The sequence below is a fragment of the Pantherophis guttatus genome, chromosome 11 (genome assembly GCF_059756535.1).
Source record: "Pantherophis guttatus breed Tessera chromosome 11, ASM5975653v1, whole genome shotgun sequence".
In the NCBI taxonomy this organism is placed as follows: Eukaryota; Metazoa; Chordata; class Lepidosauria; order Squamata; family Colubridae; genus Pantherophis; species Pantherophis guttatus.
In genome coordinates this window covers 18653384-18678899 of record NC_142073.1, presented here as the reverse complement: position 1 = coordinate 18678899, position 25516 = coordinate 18653384, and the positions used below count along the sequence as shown (strand labels likewise).

Here is a 25516-nt window from a genome sequence, read left to right as displayed (position 1 = left end):
CCTGTTGGATTTCACCCCTGCCTGTGCCCCTGTTGCCTATCTGGATCCAGTGACACAATTTCTAAGTGGCAGCGTCTCAGGTAGCTCTTTCTCTGCATTTTTCAACTTGCATTTCTTTCCATTGGAGGAAAGTGGAATTTGGTATTAGATGAGGACCTTTGAAACCCAGGTTCAAATCCACCTTGTCTATAGAAGTTCATCAGGTGACTTTGGGCTAGTCACCTGATGAACCTCTTTCAGCCCAACCTGCCCTTCGGAATTTTGGGGAGAAAAACTGAAAGAAAGAGCACTATATATGGTCTCTTGAGCTTCTGGGGGGGGGGGGGAAAGCAGGCTATACATCTAATACATTAATTAAAAAAAAAAAACAGGAAAAGGCCCTAAATTATTTTCATGAGAATAAGTTTTGCTTAGGTCAGATTAGACAATCTGGGATGGAGATGCTGTCCATTTCTCCTTATACCAACAGAGCTCGGGGTTGAAATGAAGGATTCTCAGTGCTCCCTGTGACAGTATTTGTTACAGAAATCAAATCCAAAAAGCACACACAGGTAACTGATTCAGCAGGATTCATTAACTTCTCTTCATATCCATAATAACACATGAAATAAATATACAATACCAATGGCAGATTTTCCAAGGTGGTAATAGTTACAAGCAAAACACAAGCAGAGGAGAGAACAGTTTCAGTTTCAATTCAGCAGACAGACCTCAGAGCTAAGCCACGCCCAGACTCCAAACTGTTTCAGCTCCCATTGGCTGATCTGTTGCTATGGCTATTCATTGGCTGACCTTGTTACCATGTCTCCCCAGTCATGAACTCACTGACACTCTGAGCTTAGTTGTTTTCCTGCAGATGTTTCATTATTCAAACTAGGTAGCATTATCAGTGATATTACCTAGTTGGGTAATGAAACGCCTGCAAAAAACAATCAAGTTCAGAGAGCATCAAGACCCTTCATTTCTCCTTGTCTTCTCCTTCTCTTGTGTGACTCCTTGATCTTCCATTTCCATTCCCACCTCAAAATGTGATGGTCTCCTTTGGCCCAGGAAAACTGTGGTTTTAGAAAGATTGCCCTTCTGAAAGATTGATATATTTTTTTTAAGCCCCTGAATAATTTTAGGAAAAAGTTAGATTTCTTTTTTTCCCCTCACAAATTGAATTTTGGAGAGTTTTGGGATTTTTCCTCCTGTCTGCCTTCTATTCCTGGAGGAAGTCCTCCCAACACAAACACTGAAGGATCAAAGCTCTCATCCGGAATAAATGGTCTAATCTTGCTTTAGAAGACAACAATAAAAGTGTGGTTTGCTATCTGTGTGGAAGGAGCATCATCCCCATGATTCTGACCAAACTCTTTTTCTTTTTTTAACTACCATTCTTTTAACAATTTTATCCAGGATATTAGGCGGATTGCCAATTCCCTGTTCAAAACCCTAAAGGCCCCTTTACCTTCCTCGGATCCAGATTTCAGTAAATCGACTGATATCAACAAGCTGCTGGCCTTGGTGGAGGACATCATCTGTCAGCAGAACAGGGTGGGGGAGGAATTTTACGATGAGAGCAAAAAGAAAGATGACCCAATTATCATTAGCCTCGGGCTGGTGGATCTAGAAGGTAAGTCATACGTGGCAGGATTCCCACAAGTGAAGGAGAGGGTGACCTCTCAAAACGGAATCTTAATTAGCCAGTTAAAATCTCCTTCCGTTGTGGTGATAATTAAGCTGGTTATTCTTCCCGCTTGTCTCACAGGCAGGTGTGTTTAAAATGACTTTTAGCACTATCTCCTCTCTCTCAATGAATTGAGATTTTCACACTTCTGGACCATATTATACGTGTTGGATGCAAAATTTAAGTTTGTCCCTGAGCACATTTTATATAGAATTTCAGAACAGTGATATGGTTTTTATAATTCTCAAATAACTTCCTTCCTTCCTCCCTCCTTCCCTCCCCTGACATATATATCTACATTTCTTTCCTTCCTTCCTTCCTGCCTGCCTGCCTCACCTCTTCCCTCTTGCCCTCATCTGACATATATATCTTCCTTCCTTCCTTCCTCCTCTCCTCCTCTCCCCTCCTTCTCTCATCTGACATATATATCTACATTATTTCCTTCCTTCCTTCCTTCCTTCCTTCCTTCCTTCCTTCCTTTCTTCCTTCCTTCCTTCCTTTTTCCTCTCCTCCTCTCCTCCTCTCCCCTCCTTCCCTCATCTGACATATATATCTTCCTTCCTTCCTTCCATCCCTCCCTCCTTCTCCTCTCTTCTTCCCTCCTTCTCTCATCTGACATATATATCTACATTATTTCCTTCCTTCCTTCCTCCTCTCCCCTCCTTCCCTTGTCTGACATATATATCTTCCTTCCTTCCCTCCCTCCCTCCTTCTCCTCTCTTCTTCCCTCCTTCTCTTGTCTGACATATATATCTACATTATTTCCTTCCTTCCTTCCTTCCTTCCTTCCTTCCTTCCTTCCTTCCTTCCTTCCTTCCTTCCTTCCTTCCTTCTTTCCTTCCTTCCTCCTCTCCTCCTCTTCCCTCCTTCTCTCATCTGACATATATATCTACATTATTTCCTTCCTTCCTTTCTCCCTCCCTTCCTCCCTCCCTTCCTTCCTCCTCTCCTCTCCTCCTCTTCCCTCCTTCTCTCATCTGACATATATATCTACATTATTTCCTTCCTTCCTTCCTTCCTTCCTTCCTTCCTTCCTTCCTTCCTTCCTTCCTTCCTTCCTTCCTTCCTTCCTTCTTTCCTTCCTTCCTTCTCCCCCTGCCTCTTTCCTCCCTCCCTCAGAAAAGAGACGGACCCCAACGCCAGAGAGAGGGATGGGGGAAAGGCTGAAGCATCGGGATTACAAGCGTTGCCTCCATGCGCAGCTGCAGCACGTGGAGCTTGAACTGGAGCTGCTGGGACCTCATCGCTTCCAGGACCCGCAGAGCTACACCCAGGCAGTTCGACAGGTTCAGCACATGAAATGCTTTTTGGAAAGTCAGCTCTGCTCTGCGATGCCTGACAGCGAAAGGTAAAAACAGGCCACTTCCATCCAGAATTTTAGCACGGCTCCTGGTTCATAGGAAATCGCATAAAAGAGCCAGAGTGGCTTTAGCAGCAGAGATGCTGGATGAAGAAGAGGGAGACCCAGCTTCTGATGCCCCTCCCCCCCAACAGCCATGAAAACTTCCTGGAGGACTTTGAGCCAGTTGCCTCTTCTTAGTTCAGCCTACTTCCAGAGTTGTTACTGGACAAATGTAAAAAAAAAAATCCTTGACAACCTAAATAAAAATGTGGAATACACATCTAATAAATAGCAATAGCACTAAGACTTATATACCACTTCACAGTGCTTTACAGCCCTCTCTAAGCGGTTTACAGAGTCAGCCCCTTGCCCCAACAATCTGGGTTCTCATTTTACCCACCTTGGAAGGATGGGAAGGCTGAGTCAACCTTGAGCCTGGTGAGATTCGAACTGCCAAACTGCTGGCAGCCAGTGATCAGCAGAAATAGCCTGCAGGACTGCACTCTAACCACTGCGCCACAGCGGCTCTAACCACTGCGCCACCGTGGCTCAATAAAACCAATAACTGGTCCTTGAAGTACCATAGAACGCTGCTTCACATCAGACTCATCCATAAGAACAATAGAGAGGAACGGCTGAAGTTCAAGCCTGACTAGGTGGCTCAAGTGGCTAAGATGCTGAGCTTGTCGATCAGAAAGGTCGGCAGTTCGGTGGTTCAAATCCCTAGTACAGGTCTCCTGCATGAGCAGAGGGTTGGGCTAGATGACCTCCAAGCTCCCTTCCAACTCTGTTACTGTTAGCCAAGTTCTCATTATACAATAATCTTCTCCTTGGTCTGCCTTCCTTCCTTCTGGCTCAGCTCCTTCTCTATTTTTTGTTCTTCTCTATTTTTTGTTCCTTCTCTACTTTTTTCAACGTCTGGATTTGATTGCTTGCAAACCGTGCTCAGCCCTGGTGCTACCCATTTCTTTATTACTCTAGGAACTCACCAACTCCAAGCCTTCCTGGAGATAACAAGAAAGAATTGACACCTAAAGGTTTACCTTGGTGGTTCGTGTTTGTCGGCTGGTTTTTGGTGGTCCTGACCAGCGGAGTCTCTGGTTTCTTCACCATGCTGTATGGACTGCATTATGGCAAAGATAACTCCATCAAGTGGCTGATTTCTATGGCCATCTCTTTCTTTGAGAGCCTCTTCATCACCCAGCCATTAAAGGTATCTCTTTTTTTTTCTCTTATGGACAACTATGTCTCCTCTGTGAAGTATGACATGGCTCCAACCCTAGTTAAGACGATGCAATTTGATTTGAAAGTTGCTGCCAACCCTGAAGCTGGCCTGACGGAGGCCATTGCTGACATCCTGGAGAAAAGGGATGGGGAGGGGGGGAATAGAGATAGTTGGTGTGTTGTAGTTAAAACAAAATACTTTCTCTTGGGAACCAAGGACATCCCTGCAGGTGCTAGGAAGGAGGGGACTGAAGCAGAGGTCTCAGAGTCACAGATTCTGTGCTCCATTTGGCCTTGCAAAACTAATGGACAATTAGGTCTCTGGCAGCATTTCAAGGGAGATGAAGGTGGGTGCTTATCAACATTACCCTGAAAGACGGTGTCCACTTGAGCAGACGTCTGTCGGAATCTTCACAGGCTGTTTGTGAATCGTTACGGGCTGTGAATGACCATAATTCACAGCCTCTCAATAAAAGGGACTAAGATTGTGATATATGCTTTCTCAGGAAGCCTAGGTCAGAACAGGCCCAAGCATCTCAGTCAAAGTTGTGTATGTACTGCTTTTTTCTAGGTTCTTGGGTTTGCTGCTTTCTTTGCTCTGGTTCTGAAAAAGGTGGAACAGGAAGACGAGGAGAACACACATATTCACGGTCCTTTGTCGGTCACAGGTAATCTATTTAATTCATTGAGATCTGGAGCAGAGTATCTGTGTCTTTCCAGGTTGAGCTGACTATAGCAGGCCCTGGTGAGGGATGCTGGAAATTCTAGTTTAGTAAGGGTAATCCTTGGCTTACAACCACAATTGAACCCAAAACTTCTGTTGCTAAGTGAGACAGTTGTTAAGTGAGATTTGTCCCATTTTTTCCCCAGTAGTGGTAAACAGCTGGATAGAAAGGACGATTCCGTCAGTTTTAGCTTCTATCATCTCATTTTTCTAAATTTATCAATTTTGAGTCCTTCGTTTTTTCATTATTCCATTTACTGATTTGGCTGTCACACTGAACAATGGAAACAGATTTTTTTTAAAAAAGCACAAAATTGTTACAAATTCTCTTGTATGGTTCTCCAAATACTGCACCCAACACTTCTGTTTGAATTTTTGTATCTGTGCAGTTTTCAACCATTTCTTACCAGAATGAATAATCACATATTAAATGCATGAATAAACATGTCTTTGTGCAGAGTTTCCCCCATGTCCATATTATGGGGTTAGCGCAAACTTCCACAGAGCCCACATGGAAAGGATAACTGAGTTTAAACAGTGCATCAAAAAGATGTAATTAAATCAGTTCGCAGCCAGATGAAAACTTACTAAAGATCTCTTCCAACCTTAGTACCACAACAATTATTCTAAGACTAAGATTATTCCTTGGGTGAGCACATCCTAAAAATATGATTCTGGAAAGTCTCTTTTTCCACGAGAAGCTGGGTTTTTTTTAAAACTTTGGTTTCATTAGAAAATGAGTACATTTACAACCATCTTGGACATATGCCAGTTCTCCTCATGTCTTTGAAGAGCAAGTACTGCACCATTTAGGCCTCTTTTCTTCCTGATTATCTATTTTTATCTCCTCTTAAATTGGACGTTTTCTCTCTTCTTATCCCTTTTGATAGCCATGACGAGCGCAGGATTACTTGTTTTGCTTGGTATCTATTTTTCTATCTAGCTATCTATCTTTCTTCTCTCTTGTTTTTTTGGCCTGTAATCTGAGCATTCGGTAAGTCTCATTATTTCGCATATCTAAACATTGAGCTTTTCTGTTGAGCTTTGAACTCTCCTATGAACGTGTATTTTAATACTGCTGTCCTTTTCAATAAGAGCATAAAACAAGCTGCATGCAAACTGAATTCAGCACCAAATACGGGCATCAAAGGAAGCACTTGGCTCCAAACAATTAGGCAGTCAAAGAGAAGAAGAATTAAAATCAGTGGTTGATTAATATTGTTTCAAATATTAGAGATCCAGGTCAATGATGTATTAGTTCAAAAGAATATCTTGTACATTTTGATGATAAACCCTGCTGCGTTAAGTAGAAATTATTCCATTGTATGTACTGTATATTTATGAATAATCTACATATTTACGGGAAAATAGTTCCATTCGGTTTAGTAACTGAAATGAATGAAGTCTGTAATTATCAATACATGTAAAGTTTTGATATACTTTTTGGTAAGTTTTGATATGATAAAGAAGAGGGGGTCAACTTATTTTCCAAAGCATCAGAAGGCAGGATAAGAAACAATGGATTGGAAGTAACCAAGGAGGGAAACAACCTGGAATTAAGGAGAAACTGCCTAACAGTGAGAAAAATTAACCAGTGGAACAAATTGCCTTCAGAAATTATGGGCGCTCCATCACTGGAGGTTTTTAAGAAGAGATTGGATAACCATTTGTCTGAAATAGTATAGGGTCTCCTGCTTGAGTAGGGGGCTGGACTAGAAGACCTCCAAGGTCCCTTCCAACTCTATTCCAAAATTCCATTCTATTCAATACTATTAAGTGAAATTGCAAAGTTTGCCCTTCAAGAATCCTGTGACTGGATGTCTCTCCGTGTCTACATACGCTATTTATATATAGGGCTTTTTAAAATAAACTTCATGGCCCCAACTAGTATATTTTATAACGGTTAATAGTCCTGTTTGGTCGTTTTGTGGGGCAGGTGATCCAACTCCTATCTTTGGGGCGCGCAGAGATAGTGGAAATAACATCTACCAGCCTCCTCCTGCTACTGACATTGAGAAAATGAAGATGGACCACATCAAGGAGCAGAAAGCTTTTGCCCTAATTCGGGAAATATTGGGTATGTTTTGTGCCTGTATTCTGAAAAACTGGTGGAGGAAAGGAAGCTACAGACTGAAGCTTGACTTTGTAAGGCTAGCAAGCCTTTGGCCTCTTGTATGCCATCCGCTTAATTTCCCATTTATTTTGAAAATTCCCATCAGGAGCTGTGATTCTATTTGCTGTCTAACTGTCAGGCACAAGAAATCAGGAACCAAGGTTATTCAAATGAGTACAAGGTTAATCCATGCTAGCTCTCTACAAGACTCTGACAGTCGAGTCAAATTGGTGGTAGATAAGAGACAAAGGAATTCAAGGAGGGTTGGACTTAGATTGTTTGTGAGCGTGAAGGGACTCCAAACTAAAGACATGCTTGACTCCTCCCTCGGGTTCAATCTGGCCATCTCCTGAACTATCTTTGACATCTGGTTGGCCAAGTGTTTGGGGTGTCGGAGGGTGCATAAAAGATTAGGAAGTAAATTAGAAAGTAATAGGTATATTAGGGATGCAGTGGCTAAGACGCTAAGCTTGTCGATCAAAAGGTCAGCAGTTTAGCGGTTCGAATCCCTAGTACCGCGTAACGGGATGAGCTCCCGTTACCTTTCCCAGCTTCTGCCAACCTAGCAGTTCGAAAGCACGTAAAAAATGCAAGTAGAAAAATAGGGACCACCTTTGGTGGGAAGGTTACAGCGTTCCATGCGCCTTTGGCATTTAGTCATGCCGGCCACATGACCACGGAGACGTCTTCAGACAGCGCTGGCTCTTCGGCTTTGAAATGGAGATGAGCACCGCCCCCTAGAGTCAGGAACGACTAGCACATATGTGCGAGGGGAACCTTTACATTTAGCTTTTAATAGGTATATTACCGGGAAAATATAATAAAAGAATTACATATTTAATATTACATGTGATAACAGCAGCAAGAATTATGTAGGCACAAAATTGGAAAAATGAAAATATACCCATAGATGAAAATGTAATAAAGAAAATATTAGACTGTGCTGAAATGGACAGGTTAACAATGAAAATTAAGGATAAAGAGGAAACAGAGTACTATTTAACTTGGGACCTATTTTATAAATGATTAGAAAATAGAAGCAGAAGTTAGTAATTTATAATTAAGGATGATTAATAAAATAAAAGCAAAGACACACAAACATATATATATATATAAGCAATAATACCATAAACAATATTATCACTGGATTATAGTTGATTATAGATTAAATTGTATAGGGCAATTAGAAGGGAAGATTATATTGTCAGTATTATGAGAATAATGGTTATAATTATGGTGTGTAAAAAATTATGTGTACTCAAAAGAGAGTTGGTACAGACAGCACACTGCCGTTGCAGAAATGGAAACGTTATAACAAAGGAAAATGAATAATAAAAATAATAGAAAAATAGAAAAAAAAAAGATTAGGAAGTAAAATTGGTCAGAATCCCTGATTTGAATGCGTTAGCAAGTCTTAGGCAACTACACCGTGATAAAAATCATAGAAATGGTTCTCCCAGCATCAGTCTGTGACTGTTGTGGCCCGTCAGCGGCCTGTGCAGCTAGTAGTTGATTCCGACAGCGAGGAGGCTGGTGTGGTGCTGCACCAGCATCCTGTGCAGCTGGCACTTGAGTCAGACAATGAGGAGGCTAGAGACGATGTGGTGCCAGAGGCCTTCAGAACCTCCAGAAGCTCCCATAAGTGAAGAGGACGAAGAGGAGGAGCCTCTTCTCGATGCACGGGCGCGCAGAGCTGCCAAAAGGCAGGAGTGGCTCCTCAGGAGGAGGTCTCCTTGAGAGTAAGGCTTGGGGCTAATTGGCCACTCCCTTAGCCTATTTAAGGAAGGACGATGACTGAGGCAATTTGCAGGGAAAACTTCGTTCACTCTTCTTTGTGTCCTGATCTTAGTTCTCTTATCTGTTTCCTGCAAATTGCTTCTGGGCTTTCTGCCAAGTATAGTAAAATTACGATTATTTATTCTTTGGATTCTTGTAGGCTGTTAAGAAAGTTAATTAACAGCTTTTATTTGAAAAAGACTGATTTAATTTAGTAAACTAAGGTTTGTACAGACTTTGTGTGTGCTGCGTTCTTTGGGGTCTGTAGCTGGGGCAGAACAGTGACAATATAACTTGTTTTCCATGCTTGGCATCTTTTCCTCAGCCTACTTGGGATTCTTATGGATGTTGCTCTTGGTTGCCTACGGACAGCGTGATCCAAACTCCTATTATCTTAACAAGCATATTGAGAACAGTTTCACAGAAGGATTTGAAGAGGTTTTAAGTTACCAGGACTTCTTCAAGTGGGCAAGAACCGTCTTAATCGGCAATTTATACGGGCCGTATGAAGGTATGGCGCAACTATCTCAAACCAAACTGAATGTAGTATCACTCTCACAGAGTTCTTCGTTAAGAAGATATATTGAGATGAATGGGTTGGAGTTACAAAATTTATAATAACTGAATTATTTGTTCATTTATATCCTGCCTTTCCTTTCCTACATATCCACATCTTTCCTACATATCCATATCTTCCTCCTCCTATTTTCTCCACATCAATAACCCTGTGAAATGAATTTGGGCTGAGAGCGATTGGGCCAAAGTCACCCAGCCAGCTTTTATACCTAAGGCACGACTAGAACTCACCATCACCCAGTTTCTAGCCGGGTGCCTTAACCACTGCACCAACCTTTATCTTCATGTACCTTTAAATGGATTTTCTCTCTAACCATCATCATATAATATACAGCAAGGAGGCAGGACTCTTTAGTAGTAAGGGTGTCTTGAATTATTTTGCAGATACTTTTTGTTGGTAGGGTAACTCATTGTTTATGCTACAGTGCTTATGCTACACATCACCAAACTTTTGGGGTGCTGGGAATTATCATTCAATAATGGAGGAAGGAAGGAAGGAAGGAAGGAAGGAAGGAAGGAAGGAAGGAAGGAAGGAAGGAAGGAAGGAAGGAAGGGAGGGAGGGAGGGAGGGAGGGAGCCAAAATACATTTAAAGGGCCAAAATGCGGTTCAAACTCTAATAACTGAGTTCAATTAATAGTTGTTTGTCTAACTTGCTTTGGCTGAACTGGAAATCAGCAGCCTTTTTGTACCCATAAATCCTGGGATATCTAGAATAGTTTCTACAAGCAGCCAAACAACCTAAGCCTTGAGAAATCATCAGACAGATCTCAGAAGATTTGGGGGATTTCATTCCCAAGGGCTTCAATGATCTTATGCAAGAACACCCACATCTTCTGAAATTCGATGAGTTTGCAAGATTTCAGAAAAACACACAGAGGCATACACGGATCCACAGACACACACCGTATTATCTCCACATACAATTGGGGAAATCATGAACCATGTTTTCCAGTACTGGGTTTCATTTACTTTTGCTACCGGTTCGCAAATGTGAGTGCATGCGCCATGTCTGTGCATGCACGGATGCTTCCGGTTTGCCCGAACTGGGTAGAACCGGTAGAAACCCACCACTGAATGTTTTCAGTCCTTGGTTTTAAGATAAAGGAACTGACAAGAAAGAAAATTACTTTGAAGCTCTGCAAGTGCGTAGGAGCTGAATCAGGGGTGGGTTCTACTTACCTTTACTACCGGTTTGCAATGGGATCGTGCGCATGTGTGCCTTCCTTCTGCACATGCGCAGATCTCTGATGATGACATCCGGGGCGATGGGCGGGGCCTCCTGCCGATTTTACTACTGGTTCTTGCGAACCGGTCCGAACCGGGGGCAACCCACCACTGGACTGAATGGCATATTCAAACCCTCCTTCCTTCTCAAATCCTCCCAAGGTTTCATCACAGATGGCAACTCCAAACTGGTGGGAAGTGCTCGGATTCGGCAAGTGAGGGTCAAGGGCAACTCCTGCCCCATTGATCCGAGCTTAGATAGGACGGTCAGAGAGTGTCACGCCGCCTATTCCTTTGACACCGAGGACATGGGAGATTATGGCATCAACTGGAACGGCTCTTCTTCCTTGGACAACTCTTCAGAGTTCTATTCGGCTTGGCAATATCAGAGCCAGGCAAGGCTGAGGGGACATCCCATCTGGGGCAAACTGGCTGTTTACAGAGGCGGAGGCTACATTGTTCACCTCGGGATGGATTCCACCAATGCCTCCAGGTAACCTCTTGCTGTAACGTGAGTTTGGGTTGGCTCCGTGGTTCTTAAGGGCAAAGCAGCGATCTGGATTTGAAGGGGAAAGGATGAATTGGCAGTGAATGTACATTTATGGTTCTTTCCATACTAGGGCTGTAGCTTCTGACATCTTCCTTCTATCGCTGTCACATCCCACTGGTTCAAATGTCGCTATTCTAGATTTTTATCCCATTTTTTTTTTATTCATTGGTAAATCCTTTTCTTTATGCATGAGGGCGACTTCTTGCAGAAAGTGCATGATCCAGCAAAGGGGTTATTGTCACAAGGCCCAATGCTGATTTGGGCTAAGAAGGGCATAGCTGGTCCAAGATCACCCAGATGGCTTCCAGGTCTAAGGGAGATCTCGAACCTGGTTGCTCGAATCTCTAGTCCAGCACTTCAACCAGTAGACTACACTGGCTTTCAAATAAAACCATAATATCTTCATCAAAACATACTACTTTACTATAGCTTCAGTAGTTAACTATATCTGTATTTGAGTAACATAAGCTTAGATACTTGATCCACTATTGTTCCAAAAACAGCTTTTCTGAAACGTTTTTATCTTCTTGCTTGGGCCGATCTTCTCTTAGTGCTGCACAAACCCAGACTTTGTCTCCAGAATCAGGCACAAGTGTGCGCTAAATCATCTTTTTTTATTCAAATCCATATCTCTGCATCACCGAGGCTACAACTGCCTCTCTTTTGACCTAAATGGCAAAGTTTAACCAACTAAATCAGATCGATTGATTTAAACATGTTGACTAAAAGGACTCACTTGGCAGTTGCTTTTAAAATGAGCAGGTTAGTAATCTCGGAGTTTATTTGCTTTTGTTTAACTCATTTTGAGCATTATCAAATTTGGTAACTTTTTAAGATGTGTGGGACTTCAACTCCCAGAATTCCCCTGCCAGAGTAGTCATTACTGAGTATTTGGGGAACTGAAGTTCTCACACCTGGAAGCAGTCAAAATCTGAGAAATATTGGACATTGGCAGTGGTGAAATGTAAAATTGATTACTACCAGTTCTGTGGGCGTGGCTTGGTGGGGTAATGTGACTGGGTGGGCGTGGCCAACTTTTTTTTTTTTTTTACTTTTAAAAGCATTTTTTTAGCAACCTCTTCAGCTGAAGAGGTTGTGGGAAAATGCTTTTAAAAGGCTCTGACGATCCCAGCTGAGCCGCGCGATCATCAGAGGCTTTTTTCCCTTACTTTTAAAAGCATTTTTTCGGCCGAAGAGGTTGTAGAAAAAATGCTTTTAAAATTAAAAAAAAAAAGCCTTCGATGATCGCATGGCTCAGCTGGGCATGGGGGGGGGGCGCAGGGATTTTTGCTCCCGGTTCTTCGAACCACCTGCCACAATCACTACCGGATCGGGCGATGTGGTCCAAACCGGAAGCATTTCACCCCTGGACATTGGGTATTTGTCTCTCACATTTAGAGTAGGCTGAGAGGCATGTTGTTGTTAGTTGCGAAGTCATGTCCGACCCATCGCGACCCCATGGACAATGTTCCTCCAGGCCTTCCTGTCCTCTGGAGTCCATTTAAGCTCACGCCAACTGCTTCAGTGACTCCATCCAGCCACCTTGTTCTCTGCCGTCCCCTTCTTCTTTTGCCCTCAATCTTTCCCAGCATTCGGCTCTTCTCCAGTGAGAATCTTTCCCAGCATTCGGCTCTTCTCCTTCCTCCTCATTAGGTGGCCAAAGTATTTGAGTTTCATCTTCAGGATCTGGCCTTCTAAAAAGCAGTCAGGCATAGTAATTGCTTACTGTTATTTTTCTGAGTTTTTTATGCAGCTGTCCCAAACTGGGTACTGTAGATCTGTGTGCAGACAGGAAAATGTATACAATTGATTTTTTTGTAAAAAAAAAAATCAATCAGTCTTCTAAATAAATCATAAAAAATAAATTCTGCGGCCTTAACTGGGTAAAAGAACCATGAATGGGCTGGATAGAATGTATTTATGGAATTACTGGGGGAAGGGTTTGGATGTGCCTTGGATTGGGCATTGCTAATTCTTGCCCCACATGGTCAAGTCTTAACATGAGTAAGGTCTCGATGTCATAGGAGCAACTAATTGTTCGTTCATTGATTTATACCTTGCCAGAATTCTCCAATACTTGTTCGATAACACCTGGCTGGATAGCTTTACGAGAGCTGTGTTTGTCGAGTTCACCGTCTACAATGCAAATGTGAACCTGTTCTGCATTGTGAGCCTGATGTTCGAAACCAACGCCTTAGGTGAGAGCTGGAGGTCTTAGACCAGAATCTACATAGCTCATGCGATAATTTAGGAGACCTCCTAATGCTGCCAGATTGCAACACATACAAACCACGGTTTGCAGGTTCAATGAAATGGTTTCCAACTCTAGCAAAATGGTAGAATAAGCCTCTTAAGACTAAAGGAATGATGTACATTCACCCCAAAATGCATGCTTTGATACTTTGATACTTTAATCAACCTCGTGCAGAAACCAAACAGCCTGGATGCCACTTTTTATTTTCTAACACTTCAGCTCATTGTGAGTTCTCATATCCTTGCTTTGAATCCCACAAGGAGTAGACACATTTTTTTTTAAATAGCTGCTAAGGCAGCTGGGGAATTCCCTCTGAGTTGTCATTGCTATGGCATGTCATCACACCTTTAAAAAAAATACTGCAGTTTCAGGAGGGGGGGCAGCTAAAGAAAGAGTTGTAATAATAATAATAATAACTTTATTGTCATTGTACGTGTATACACAGTATACCCATACAACAAAATTCACTTAACACCCAAAGACCAGGTCCAACACACATAACAATCCCCAAACACACTCCCACCCACCACAAATTCCCCACCCCTAAACCACCCAAACATCTACACAACAGACCAAGTAATGCTGTCCAACAGCTCACTGATGGTGGCCCTTTAGTTCATTGTTGAGTGCAACTATAGCTCTGGGATAAAAACTACTGTATTTTCCAGAGTATAAGACGCACCTACCTTTTTTGGTAAAGAAAAGAAGAAAAAGAAATCTCCCTCTGCCTCTTCCTCTGAGCAATTTTGCCTTGTTGCAGCAAACAGCAAACAGCCTGCTTTACTTTCATTTTCGTTTTCAGCATAGCTTGATTAGCACAAGGGAAAAAAAAATCTGCTCCAGCAATTTACCTCCTTGCAGCAATCAGCAGAGCCCTGTGCAAAACAGCTGAGAGCAAATCAGCTGAGAGTCGAAAGGCCGATCCAATCAACTTGTGCTAATTAAGCTGTGCTGAAGCTGAAGGGAGCTGTTTTTTCTTGCTGTTTGCTTGCAAGGAGGTAACTGCTGCGAGGCACAGGCAAAAGGGTGGGGGCCAGTGGGTGGGCAGGGCTATATTCGGTGTATAAGACTCACCTAAATTTTCACCCCCTTTTAGGGGGGAAAAAGGTGTGTCTTATACTCCAAAAAATACGGTATTCAGAAAATGTGTGGTCTGAGTTTTAATTGTTCTGTATCTTCTGCCAGAAGACAACAGTCCAAAAAGATTATAAACAGTATATCTGAGAGTTAGGTTTGATTTGTTTGTTTGGTCAGCTGCAAAGGGCGTGGAAGTTAGCTGTAGCCATGTAAATTCTCCATCCTAAAGGACAAAATATGATGAAGCAGGCAAGGGAGGCCACTTGGAATAATATTTTCAGTAACTACAAGTGCTTTTGATTCATGTTTCTAGTTCTTTGAAGAAAGAAGCAAGAATGTGACATTTGGATAAGAACTGGTTCAAACTGGCCGGAGACCAGAATTTCTCCCAAAGTTGAAAACTTTAAAACTCATTCTAATATGGGAACCACACCTATTGAATATGCAATTGGGTATTAACAAGATCAAGCTAAGAATATTATGGGATAATGTGAAATGTTACATAGTACATACAGAGCTACTGAGCATGTTTACTAGATGACAGATGAGTCAATTGATGCTAACCAATGAAAGAACACATTTCAAACACAGTATGTTTGAACGGCATATAAAGTGATTCCCAATCTTTATAAGGAGCTTCTCAACTTGTATCTGTGGGATATGTTTATGCATCAATAAAGAGATTTTAATCCAGCTTTCCAGCTCTTGCCATTGTTTACAGATAAGAAATATTTCTGTGCAACTAACTCCTGCTTTGATTTTTTTTTAGGAGCTTTTTTCCCACGGGCAGAATTGCAAAGTATCCGCCTTTATCCATACACCGATGGTCTGCATATCTTTGTTGTTGCAGCAGAAATAATTTATTTTCTCTTTGTTATCTACTACATGGTGGAACAGGTAAGAAGAACTCTGCTGAGTTGAATAGAAGGCCTGCAAATTGTTTTATTATCAAACTGACCAGTTCCAGATCCTGGGTGTCTAGTGTACAGAGAGGAAAGCCAATGGGCACAAACTAATTTCCAAAAAAGTTATTAAAAAATTCAAGCAGAGGTACGATGGCAATCCATTAATTAATGATACTTTGCAAGGAAAACAAGCTGTAGCCAGTCTGATCTTGGGTGTCCTCCTGGACACGCGGCTGTCTTTAGAAGAGCATATGACAGCCGTGGCCAGGGGAGCTTTCTATCAGGTTCGCCTGATTCGCCAGTTACGACCCTTTCTAGATCGGGACTCCTTACGCACAGTCACTCATGCCCTCATCACTTCCCGTCTGGACTACTGTAATGCTCTCTACATGGGGCTCCCCTTGAGGTGCACGCGGAGGCTCCAACTGGTCCAGAATGCAGCTGCGCGGGTGATATTGGGAGCGACATGGTGCTCACATGTAACACCTCTCCTACGTGAGCTGCACTGGCTCCCGGTGGTCTTCCGAGTGCGCTTCAAGGTGTTGGTTCTTACCTTTAAAGTGCTCCATGGCTCAGGACCTGGGTACTTACGAGACCACCTTCTGCAACCAATAACCTCCCACCAACCAGCACGCTCCCACAGGGTGGGTCTCCTCAGGGTGCCATCACTAAAGCAATGTCGACTGGTCGACTTCCCAGAGAAAGAGCCTTTTCTGTGGGGGCACCTACCCTTTGGAACAGGTTACCCCCAGGGATACGAATGATCCCAGATCTTCGTACTTTCCGTTGTGCACTTAAGACCTTTCTATTTCACCAAGCCGGGCTGGCATAAATCTCTTCTAATTGTTCTAAATCTTTATGCTGCAAATTCTTAACCAATGAACCAAATTGGCTTAATCATCTTATATTCACATTTTATATGTATGTTATTTTAACTGTTCACCACCCTGAGTCCTTCAGGAGAAGGGCGGTATAGAAATTGAATAAATAAATAAATAAATAAATAAATAAATAAATAAATAAATAAATAAATAAATAAATAAATAAATAAATCAATCTTGGCTGGTATTTGCCAATTATGGGCAGAAAACAAGCCGAATGGATTGGCTGGTCAGATTTTTGCCAGCAAGCAAGAGATAAGATGTGCTTTTGCGACATCTGGTCATGTGCAGTGATATCACTATGCAGGGCTTCTTCTACAACGGCATTGTTAAGTCCGGACACGAAAAGAGAGGCAGGATGATCGTAGTGAAGTAAAACAACCATTTATTGTAGGCAACAGGGAACAACAACAAACTAACTGCGAACTGAGAACTGCGCGAGGCTGCAGCTCCTTTTACCGGGAGCTGTCCAGCCTGTCAGCCACTGACACTTGTTCATTTTCCCACCAGCAGGAAAATGAACCAATGAGTGAAGGCTGATGTAAGACTCTCTCCTACTTGCATATTCAACAGGCATCATAGCATACTCATCTAAAGAAGATCTGAGCTAAGAATTTGAACTGATAAATAGTCATGGATTTAAATTCAGGGCTATCTGGCAAAGGACGAATGTGGTTTCCTGGTTGCCAGTTGTCACAAGCTGTGCTTGTATTCCCCATCTATCTTCTCATCTAGTCCCAGCCCTTTAACTGTTTTGCAAAAACGGCATGATAATCGTTTCTGTTTGCAAAAAATGAAGATAACATCTAGGTGTACTAAAAATCTCAGGTCTGCTTCAAAACATCGCGGACAACAGCTTTTGAATCAATGTACTTCGAATGAGCCAACTTACACAATCTGCCCCAAATCTGGCATTCATGACTCCCATGGAATTGAAATTTGTGGCTGATTCAGTGCTGCCGAGATCAGCTATGGTCATTTCTGACATTCCCTGCCAGCTTCCTACATGGAAAGTTAGTGGGGAAGCCAGCAGGAAGTCAGAAGTTACTCCTTCCCCTTCTGCTTTTTTTTGCCTGCCTCTTTGTCTGTTTAGGTAAAGAAATATCTCTGAAACAATGATTCAACTGGCCATGGGTTGCCTAGTGTATAAATAAAATTGATCAAGACATCCGCACTTGTCTGCAATCATCTAAATGAAACTGCATTGCACTCTAGTGAGTTATATACAGTAAATGCTGCCTTTTCTCCCCACTGCTCACAGATTGTACTACCGAAAACTGAATATCTTGTTCCAACAGGGAAAAATCCTGCGGGCTCTGAAATGGAATTACTTCCACAGCAAATGGAACCTCCTGGAGTTGGCCATCATCTTGATCAGCTGGAGTGCCCTGTCTGTTTTTGTTCGGCGGATGATCTTGGGCTTAAGAGACATCTGTTACTACCAGGAACATAAGGATGAGTATGTTTGATGCTCTGGCATTTATTTGTTCTAGTCTCTGGTCTTTTGACTGTAATAAACTTGATTTGGTGCACTGGCGCTTTCTAAATACACTGTCCCGCCAAAGATAGAAAAGAGGATAATTTGCTAATAGCAAGACTTTTCCTTTTAAGAGTCAAGATTGTTATGATTTACAACTTTCATTCAATAAGCATTTGTATGCATGTGGTTTATACACACAAGCTAAACCAGGGGTGTCAAACTTAAGGCCTAGTGGCCAAATCTGGCCTGTGGGGTGCTTAGATCTGCCCCATGGGGCCACCCTGGAAACAGCGAAGGACTGTCCTGTGGTGCCTCTGCCAATGAAAACTGAGTTTGTGAGAGCCACGAGCAGCCCTCCCAAGCTCCATTTTCGCTGGCAGAGAGTTGCAGGAGGCTATCACAGCCGAAAATGGAGTTCGGGAGCCCATTTTCGCTGGCAGAGTGCTCAGGCCGCCATAGGCACCCCGACACAAGTGACATCAAGGTGGCCATGCCCACCATGGCCATACCCACCCCGGCCCACTGAAGTCAAACACAACTCTGATGCGGCCCTCAATGAAATCAAGTTTGACACCCTGAGCTAAACTATTTCATCTGGCTTCTTTCTTTTGCAAAAGAGGTGGCAGAGAAGATTTTTCTTGGTGATTTTTGTTTTGTTTTGATTGTTTGCTGGTGTCTTTCTACCATGTGCATCCTCCTTGTGTCAGCGTCTCAGCACTGACATAGAAAAGGGAGATAAAGCCTGAACTTTTGCCTGCTAAATCCCTTTGAAACTTGGTCTCCTTGGAAATGAAGAGGGGGGAAACATTCCTGTGAACTGACGAGAAAAGAAGTCAGGAGAGTGACTTGGAAGATAGCCAATGAGAAGCAGAGAATTGGGGATCGGAAAGGGAGGGATTGGGGGCAAAGGTCAGTCCTGACCGCACGAGCCATGATCCGGTTGCTGTACTCGAATAAAGAGAAAATTTCCTTAAAGATTGGCAGTTTGGAAATTCATTTATTTTGAGATAGCATCGAAGTCTAACAGACGGTCAGGACTGCCTGTCTATTCTCGCCTCCTGGCTGGGGAAAAAAAAAACTCGGAGAAACTATTTCCAAATGTCTGCCATGATGATTTGATTGAAGAGCGAGAAACTGGGGAGGTTGCAGAGAATTTAGTTATTGAAGGCAGGATGAATGAGAATGTCTTTAAGGTAAAGGCAGGGAAATTTTTCTTTGCAGCACTTATGTAGGTGACCCAAACATAAGTCAATAATCAAGTGAGTTTTTCTTTTATTAGAAAGATGTAGGATAGTTTGAGGTGCAGTGGCTGAGCGGTTAAGATACTGGGCTTGTTGACCTGAAGGTTGGCAGTTCGAGACCCAAGCACTGTGTGATAGAGCGAGCGCCTGTTACTCGCCTCAGCTTTTGACAACATTGCAGTTGGAAAGCATGCAAATGTGAGTAGATAAATAGGTACCACTTTGGTAGGAAGGTAACACATTGTCTGCCTTAAGTGTATAGTCATGCTGGCCACATGACCACAAAAGCATCTTTGGACAACACTGGCTTCCTCTTCTAGGAGACAGAGATGAGCACCACCCCTCAGGATCATCTAAGGTGGCTTGTGACTGACAGAGAAGCTGAACCTAGGTTCCTCCAATCGTGGTTCAATCCTCCAGTTTCCATGCTCTGACCGATGGATTGGGATGGCAGTTCCCACAAGCAAGGCACCAAGGCTTCCCTCCCCACTGCTGCATGCCAGCTGATTACAATCTCTGAATCTCCTTCTTAGGTTTGTGAGCTTCAATCAAACCGCTACGGTGGATGCAGTTTTGGGCTACCTGATTGCGTTCCTGGTGCTCCTTTCCACCGTGAAACTTTGGCATTTGTTGAGACTCAACCCCAAGTTGAACATGATCACCTCCACCTTGCGGAGAGCCTGGGGGGACATATCAGGATTTGCCACCGTGATTATCATCATGTTCCTAGCTTATTCCATCGCTGTGAGTAGTCCGGAAGGCTGGGCTCAGGCCTTCTGGTATGTTTGTTTATTCAATTTAGGTAGCATCTGCTACATGGGTTATTCATAAAAGCAGAGAACTCTAGAACAAAACGGACACTTTTTCACCAAACCGCAAATCCTGAGCGAACTGGATATTAGAGAGATATTATCTCTTCCCTTTTTTTTTCCTTTTAGGTGGATGACATGATTAGAAGTTAGGATAGACAAAAATAGTTTTTTTTTTTTGTTTTTTTAACCAAATGTGATATGATTAAATTTTATTTATTTATTTATTTATTTGCAAGTATTTATATGCCGCCCTTCTCCCGAAAGGACTCAGGGCGGCGAACACAGGTAAAAACAAATAAACAGATAAAAACATACAATAAAAACCCAATTAAGTTAAGTTAAGAACTTAAACCAGTTAAGATCGAATGATAATAAATAATAACACCCAAGAATCTAAAAGCTAGAATAAGTGATAGAAAGGAATGTTATTATGGCTAACTATCTCCACTATGCTCTATGTAATTCCCCCTTCTCAGTTTCCCACAGCACTAAGTGTGGCAGCCCTGAAGACCCAAAGAAAAAGATGGCCTCCAGGGTTGAAGCAAAGAGCCAGGCCCAGGTTTTTCCAAGCATTTTAATCTATGGCAGGGGTCAGCAACCCGCGGCTCTGGAGCCGCAGGTGTCCCTTTCATCCCTCTGCTGCGGCTCCCTATCGCCAGTCGGCTCCACAATTGATAGGGCTTTCCATTAGGACAGGTAGAGGAAAAAGGATGCCGTGCTAGGAGGAGACTCTATGGTGGGGGAACCGGACTTTCGGTTCACTCCAGAATTGAATGGGGGGCTTCCGATTAGGACCTTTGTGGCTCTTTGAGTGTTTAAGGTTGCCGACCCCTGCCCTACACCATCCCAGTCAGATGGCTGCGCAATCTCTTCTTGAAAAACCTTCAGTTATGGAGCGCCCACAACTTCTGGAGACAAGTCGTTGCGCTGTTTGTTCAATTTTATCCATACCGGATGAAATTTGAGCAACAGGAGGGCCTGCGTAAGCTGCTTAATGGCAGCAGCGATCTTACTTGGCTTTCTTGTTCAGCGGCCTGCTGACAGTTCTTTTTTTCATTATTCATTAATTTCATCCATTCATTAGTTTCATGACCTTCCTCCAGGAGCTCAAGATGTCATACGTAGCATTCCCCAGCCCCAAAAATGTTTTTTCCCCCTGCAACTATGAGGTTGTTTGTACTCTTAAAGACAGGGCAGCTGGCTCAAAGTTCACTGAGGAGCTTCAATAGCTGAGGGAAGGCTGGTTAAACACTTTATCTACTATTTATTCTACGGCAGTGATGGCGAACGTTTTTGCTGTCACGTGCCAAAAGTGGGGGGCGTCGCACACATGGCCACACCCATAATTCAATGCATCCTGCCCCCCCACGCGCATACACCTGCAACTCCCCCGCACGACCCCCGCTTTTGGTATGTGATGGCAGGGTGGGCCCGGTAGGCCCGTTTTTCGCCCTCCCCAGGCTCCAGAGGCTTTCTTGGAGCCTGGGGAGGGCGAAAATAGCCTTCTCCACCCCCACCCCCGGGAGTCCCTCTGGATGCTGGAAACGTCCCGTTTCCTGACTTCCGGTCCCACCGGAAGTAGGCAAACGGGCCATTTCCAGCCTCCGGAGGGCCTCTGGGGGGATGGGGAGGCTCCTAGAAAAGCTCTGGAGCCTGGGGAGAGCGAAAAACAGGCCTCCCCACCCCCCCGGAGGCCGGAAACAGCTTGTTTTCTGACTTCTGGTGAGCCTGTAAGGCCCGAAAATCAGCTGGTCGGCATGCAGATGCGCACCGGAGCTGAACTAGGGCAACGCTTGCATGTCCACTGATATGGCTCCGCGTGCCACCTGTGGCCCGTGTGCCATAGGTTCGCCATGGGGTTATATTTGCCTTGACCATCAATTAATCAGAAGTGTTTCCCATCAAAGTGGCTCAAACGTATTCCGTCTCCTCAGAATATCTTCCTGTCAGAATAAAAAAAAATGAGCAGTAGATATTATGGAGAAAAAAAATAAAATCCCTGGCATCTAAGATTATTATTATTTTTTTGGTTTGTTTTAAATGCAGACAAATCTAATATATGGCTGGAAACTGAATTCATACAAGACTCTCTTTGATTCTGCTGAGACTATGGTCAGTCTTCAGTTAGGAATCTTCAACTATGAAGAGGTATGATATTTTCTAAATAAGGCAGTAGTGGGTTTCAAATCCTGGTACTACCGGTTTGCTATCGGTAGCATGAGCGTGTGGCGCTTCTGCGCATGTGCAGAACAGGGGTGTAAAATCTGTTACTACCGGTTCTGTGGGCGTGGCTTGGGGGGGGGTAATGTGACTGGGTGGGCGTGGCCAACTTCTTTTTTTTTTTTTAACTTTTCAAAGCATTTTTTCTAATGCTTTGAAAAATCTCTCTGCCGATCAGAAACTCAGCTGGGATCGTCAGAGACTTTTCAAAGCATTTTTTTTTACCGCCTCTTCAGCCAAGAGGTTGCAGAAAAAAATGCTTTGAAAAGTCTCTGATGATCCCAGCTGAGCCATGTGATCATCAGAGGCTTTTTTTTTTTTACTTTTAAAAGCATTTTTTCATCGGAAGAGGTTATAGAAAAAATGCTTTTTCTACATCTAAAAATGGTGGGGGGGGGGCAGGGATTTTTGCTACCCGCCGCCATCGCTACTGGATCAGGCGATCCGGTCCGAACCGGGAGCATTTCACCCCTGGCACAGAGCGTTTTTGATGATGTCTGGGCAGGTGGGCGAACCGGGGGGAACCAGGAGCAACCCACCACTGAAATAAATGAAATGAAAAGATCAAATGAAAAGATCAAACAGCGTTTATTTAGAGCATGGAGAAATTTGGACTGATCTTGTGATGAGAAACGTGATTTAGATCGAGAGAGAGAAAAACATCTCACCAGGAAAAAAAAAATCAAAACTGAAATATAGACTAACTTGGGGTGCAAATCTATGCATCCTTATCATACACAACAAAGCTTATTTTTGCATATACATGCAAAGGATTGTACCTAGCGTACCATTAAGTCTCTCCAACTTGATACTCTTCAACTATCTGGTGTCAGAGTTACTCAGTCATATTAGCCCCTGTTGAGAATTTTGGGAGCTGAAATCCATAAATGGAAAATAATTTGGTTACAGGAAGTTGGGTTAGCTTCTTCTTGTTATTAGAATGGGTTTTATGCAGTGGTGAAATCCATTTTTTTTACTACCGGTTCGGTGGGCGTGGCTTGGAGGCGTAGTGTGGCTTGGTGGGCATGACAGGGGAAGGATACTGCAAAATCTCCATTCCCACCCCACTCCTGGGAGAAGGATATTGCAAAATCTCCATTCCCACCCCACTCCAGGGGAAGAATACTGCAAAATCCCCATTCCCTCCCCACTCCTGGGGGAAGGATATTGCAAAATCTCCATTCCCACCCCACTCTGGAGCCAGCCAGAGCTGGTATTTGCCGGTTCTCTGAACTGCTCAAAATTTCCGCTACCGGTTCTCCAGAACCTGCTGGATTTCACCCTTGGTTTTATGGATGGATGGATGGATGAGAGAACAAACAAAAGTATACAGTAACATCAAGAGAGTAAAAGAATTGAAATGAAAATGGACTGGACACATAGCAAGAAGAACTGATGGCAGGTGGACCAAGGCAGTCATAGAATGGATCCCACTTGATAAAAAGAATCCATGAAACAGGCCTAAAACAAAATGGATAGAAGATATTAGCGAGGATTGCTGGGCCAATTGGCAAAAGAAAGCTCAGGACCGTATAGGTTGGAAATATGCAGAAGAGGCCTTCATCCTGCAGTAGACAATGGCTAAAATGAAGACAATGGTGGTGATGTATGTATGTATCAGAGGTAGCTTTCAACAGGTTCTGACCAGTTCTGAAGAACCGGTAGTGGAAATTTTGAGTAGTTCGGAGAACCAGTAGTAAAAATTCTTACTGGCCCCGCCCCCATCAATTCTCTGCCTCCCAAGTCCCAGCTGATTGGGAGGAAATGGGGATTTTGCAGTAATCTTCCCCTGCCATGCCTACCAAGCCACACCCACCAAGCCATGCCATGCCCACCAAGCCACACCCATAGAACCAGTAGTAAAAAAAATTTGAAACCTACCACTGGTATGTATGTATGTATGTATTGGATTTAAAAAAAACAGATTTTACTTATTGCTATGCCAATTAAAACATACTTATGTCAAAAGTAATAACTGTACAAGTAAATAAAATCATAAGCATTGAAATAGGTCTGTTCTATGTACACAGGATAGTTGGATTCCTGTTCAGGCAACATAGCAGCTACTGCCCTGCTCAAAAGTTTTTAAGCAGCTTTATAAAAACATTTTTTTTTCTTCTATTTTTTTCCCCGTAGACTTAATAATATCTCTCGAATTACAGGTCTTGGATTACAATCCTATCTTGGGGTCCTTCTTAATCGGTTCCTGTATCATCTTTATGACATTTGTGGTGTTGAACCTCTTCATTTCGGTCATCCTGGTGGCTTTTAGCGAGGAGCAGAAACATTATCAGGTTTGTTCATCGGATCTCAGCGTTTAAAGGGGGACCTGAGAAAGTCCCAAAGGGTATCCTGAGGGCCTCTGGAGTCCTCTGCAACTCTACCACCACCAAGTGTGGTTGATGGAACTGTTTTAAGATTGGCAGAATACTTTTCTGCCATTTTGTTGGAGGAAATAATGAAACTTGCAATTTTAACATACCTAGAGATTATCAGGGTAGGATACTCTGTGTTAAATAATAGGTTTTGATTTGCAAGATGAATTTCTTTCTCTTTTCTTGATTTTTGTGGCATCAATTCACTGTCAATTCAGCCAGCTGGCTGGGGAATTCTGGGAGTCCAAGTCAGTGCCTCTTAAATTTTCCTAAGGTTGAGAAACACGGTTTTCTATCTAGGAATCCAGCATTGTAACACTGATAACATTTCTCTCTCTCCCTCTTTCTTTTTTAAGGCTTCAGAAGAAGAAGAGATAGTGGACCTCCTGCTGAAGAAAATGTGCAGTTTTCTTGGAATTAAATATAAAAATGACCGTACTCCAGTTTGTGGCAAGCAGCTACAAGCATCTGGGAATGACATCTAATGGCTCAGCCAAGATTTTGCTTCTCATGCGAATTTGTAGCTGTTGCGTTACTTGTAAAGATTGTGATTTCTGGGTTTGTAAAATGCTGTGGTAGAAAACGGGAGCCCATTTTTAGGAATCAAAAGCTTCATTTGATCTCTTAATAATTGAATGTGTATCTTGCTATAGATATACTGTGAAAATACTTTAAGCTATATAGAGCAGATTTCCCTTTTAGGATGTGCATGGCTATCTGATGTTTCCGGTCATTATTTCTCAGTGTGGTGTAATAAATGTTAAGTGTTAAAGCATAATTGTGGCTCAGTTTATTTAAAATTAGAAACCTGCATCAATTTGCAACTGACATGTCTCATATTCCTGTAAAAATTTTCCCCGTGGAAATGTTTGACTCTCCTTCAAAAGTCATCATGTATGAGTGGAAGGCCCTAGAACCGTGATGGCGAACCTATGGCATGCGTGCCACAGGTGGCACGCCTAGCCATATCGGTGGGCACGCGAGCTCAGCTCCAGCGTGTATGTGCGCGCCGGCCAGCTGATTTTCAGGCCTTCTGGGCCGACTGGAAGTAGGGAAACAGGCTGTTTCCTG

The 25516-nt window shown here is 43.0% G+C and overlaps 1 protein-coding gene across 1 annotated transcript in view; it reads left to right on the top strand.

Moving 5' to 3' along the window:
• PKD1L3 (polycystin 1 like 3, transient receptor potential channel interacting) overlaps positions 1-25217 on the top strand; it is a 77827-nt gene extending 52610 nt beyond the window's left edge. Inside the window, exons 31-44 of the mRNA XM_087877318.1 lie at positions 1399-1615; positions 2789-3017; positions 3993-4224; positions 4807-4903; positions 6896-7036; positions 9174-9359; positions 10813-11143; positions 13265-13398; positions 15301-15428; positions 17616-17776; positions 19572-19782; positions 21897-21998; positions 24233-24364; positions 24802-25217. Coding sequence (XP_087733444.1) covers positions 1399-1615; positions 2789-3017; positions 3993-4224; positions 4807-4903; positions 6896-7036; positions 9174-9359; positions 10813-11143; positions 13265-13398; positions 15301-15428; positions 17616-17776; positions 19572-19782; positions 21897-21998; positions 24233-24364; positions 24802-24930 — 2430 coding nt within the window. The 3' untranslated portion in view covers positions 24931-25217. The remainder of the gene's footprint in view (positions 1-1398; positions 1616-2788; positions 3018-3992; positions 4225-4806; positions 4904-6895; positions 7037-9173; positions 9360-10812; positions 11144-13264; positions 13399-15300; positions 15429-17615; positions 17777-19571; positions 19783-21896; positions 21999-24232; positions 24365-24801) is intronic.
• Positions 25218-25516: the final 299 nt, after the last annotated feature.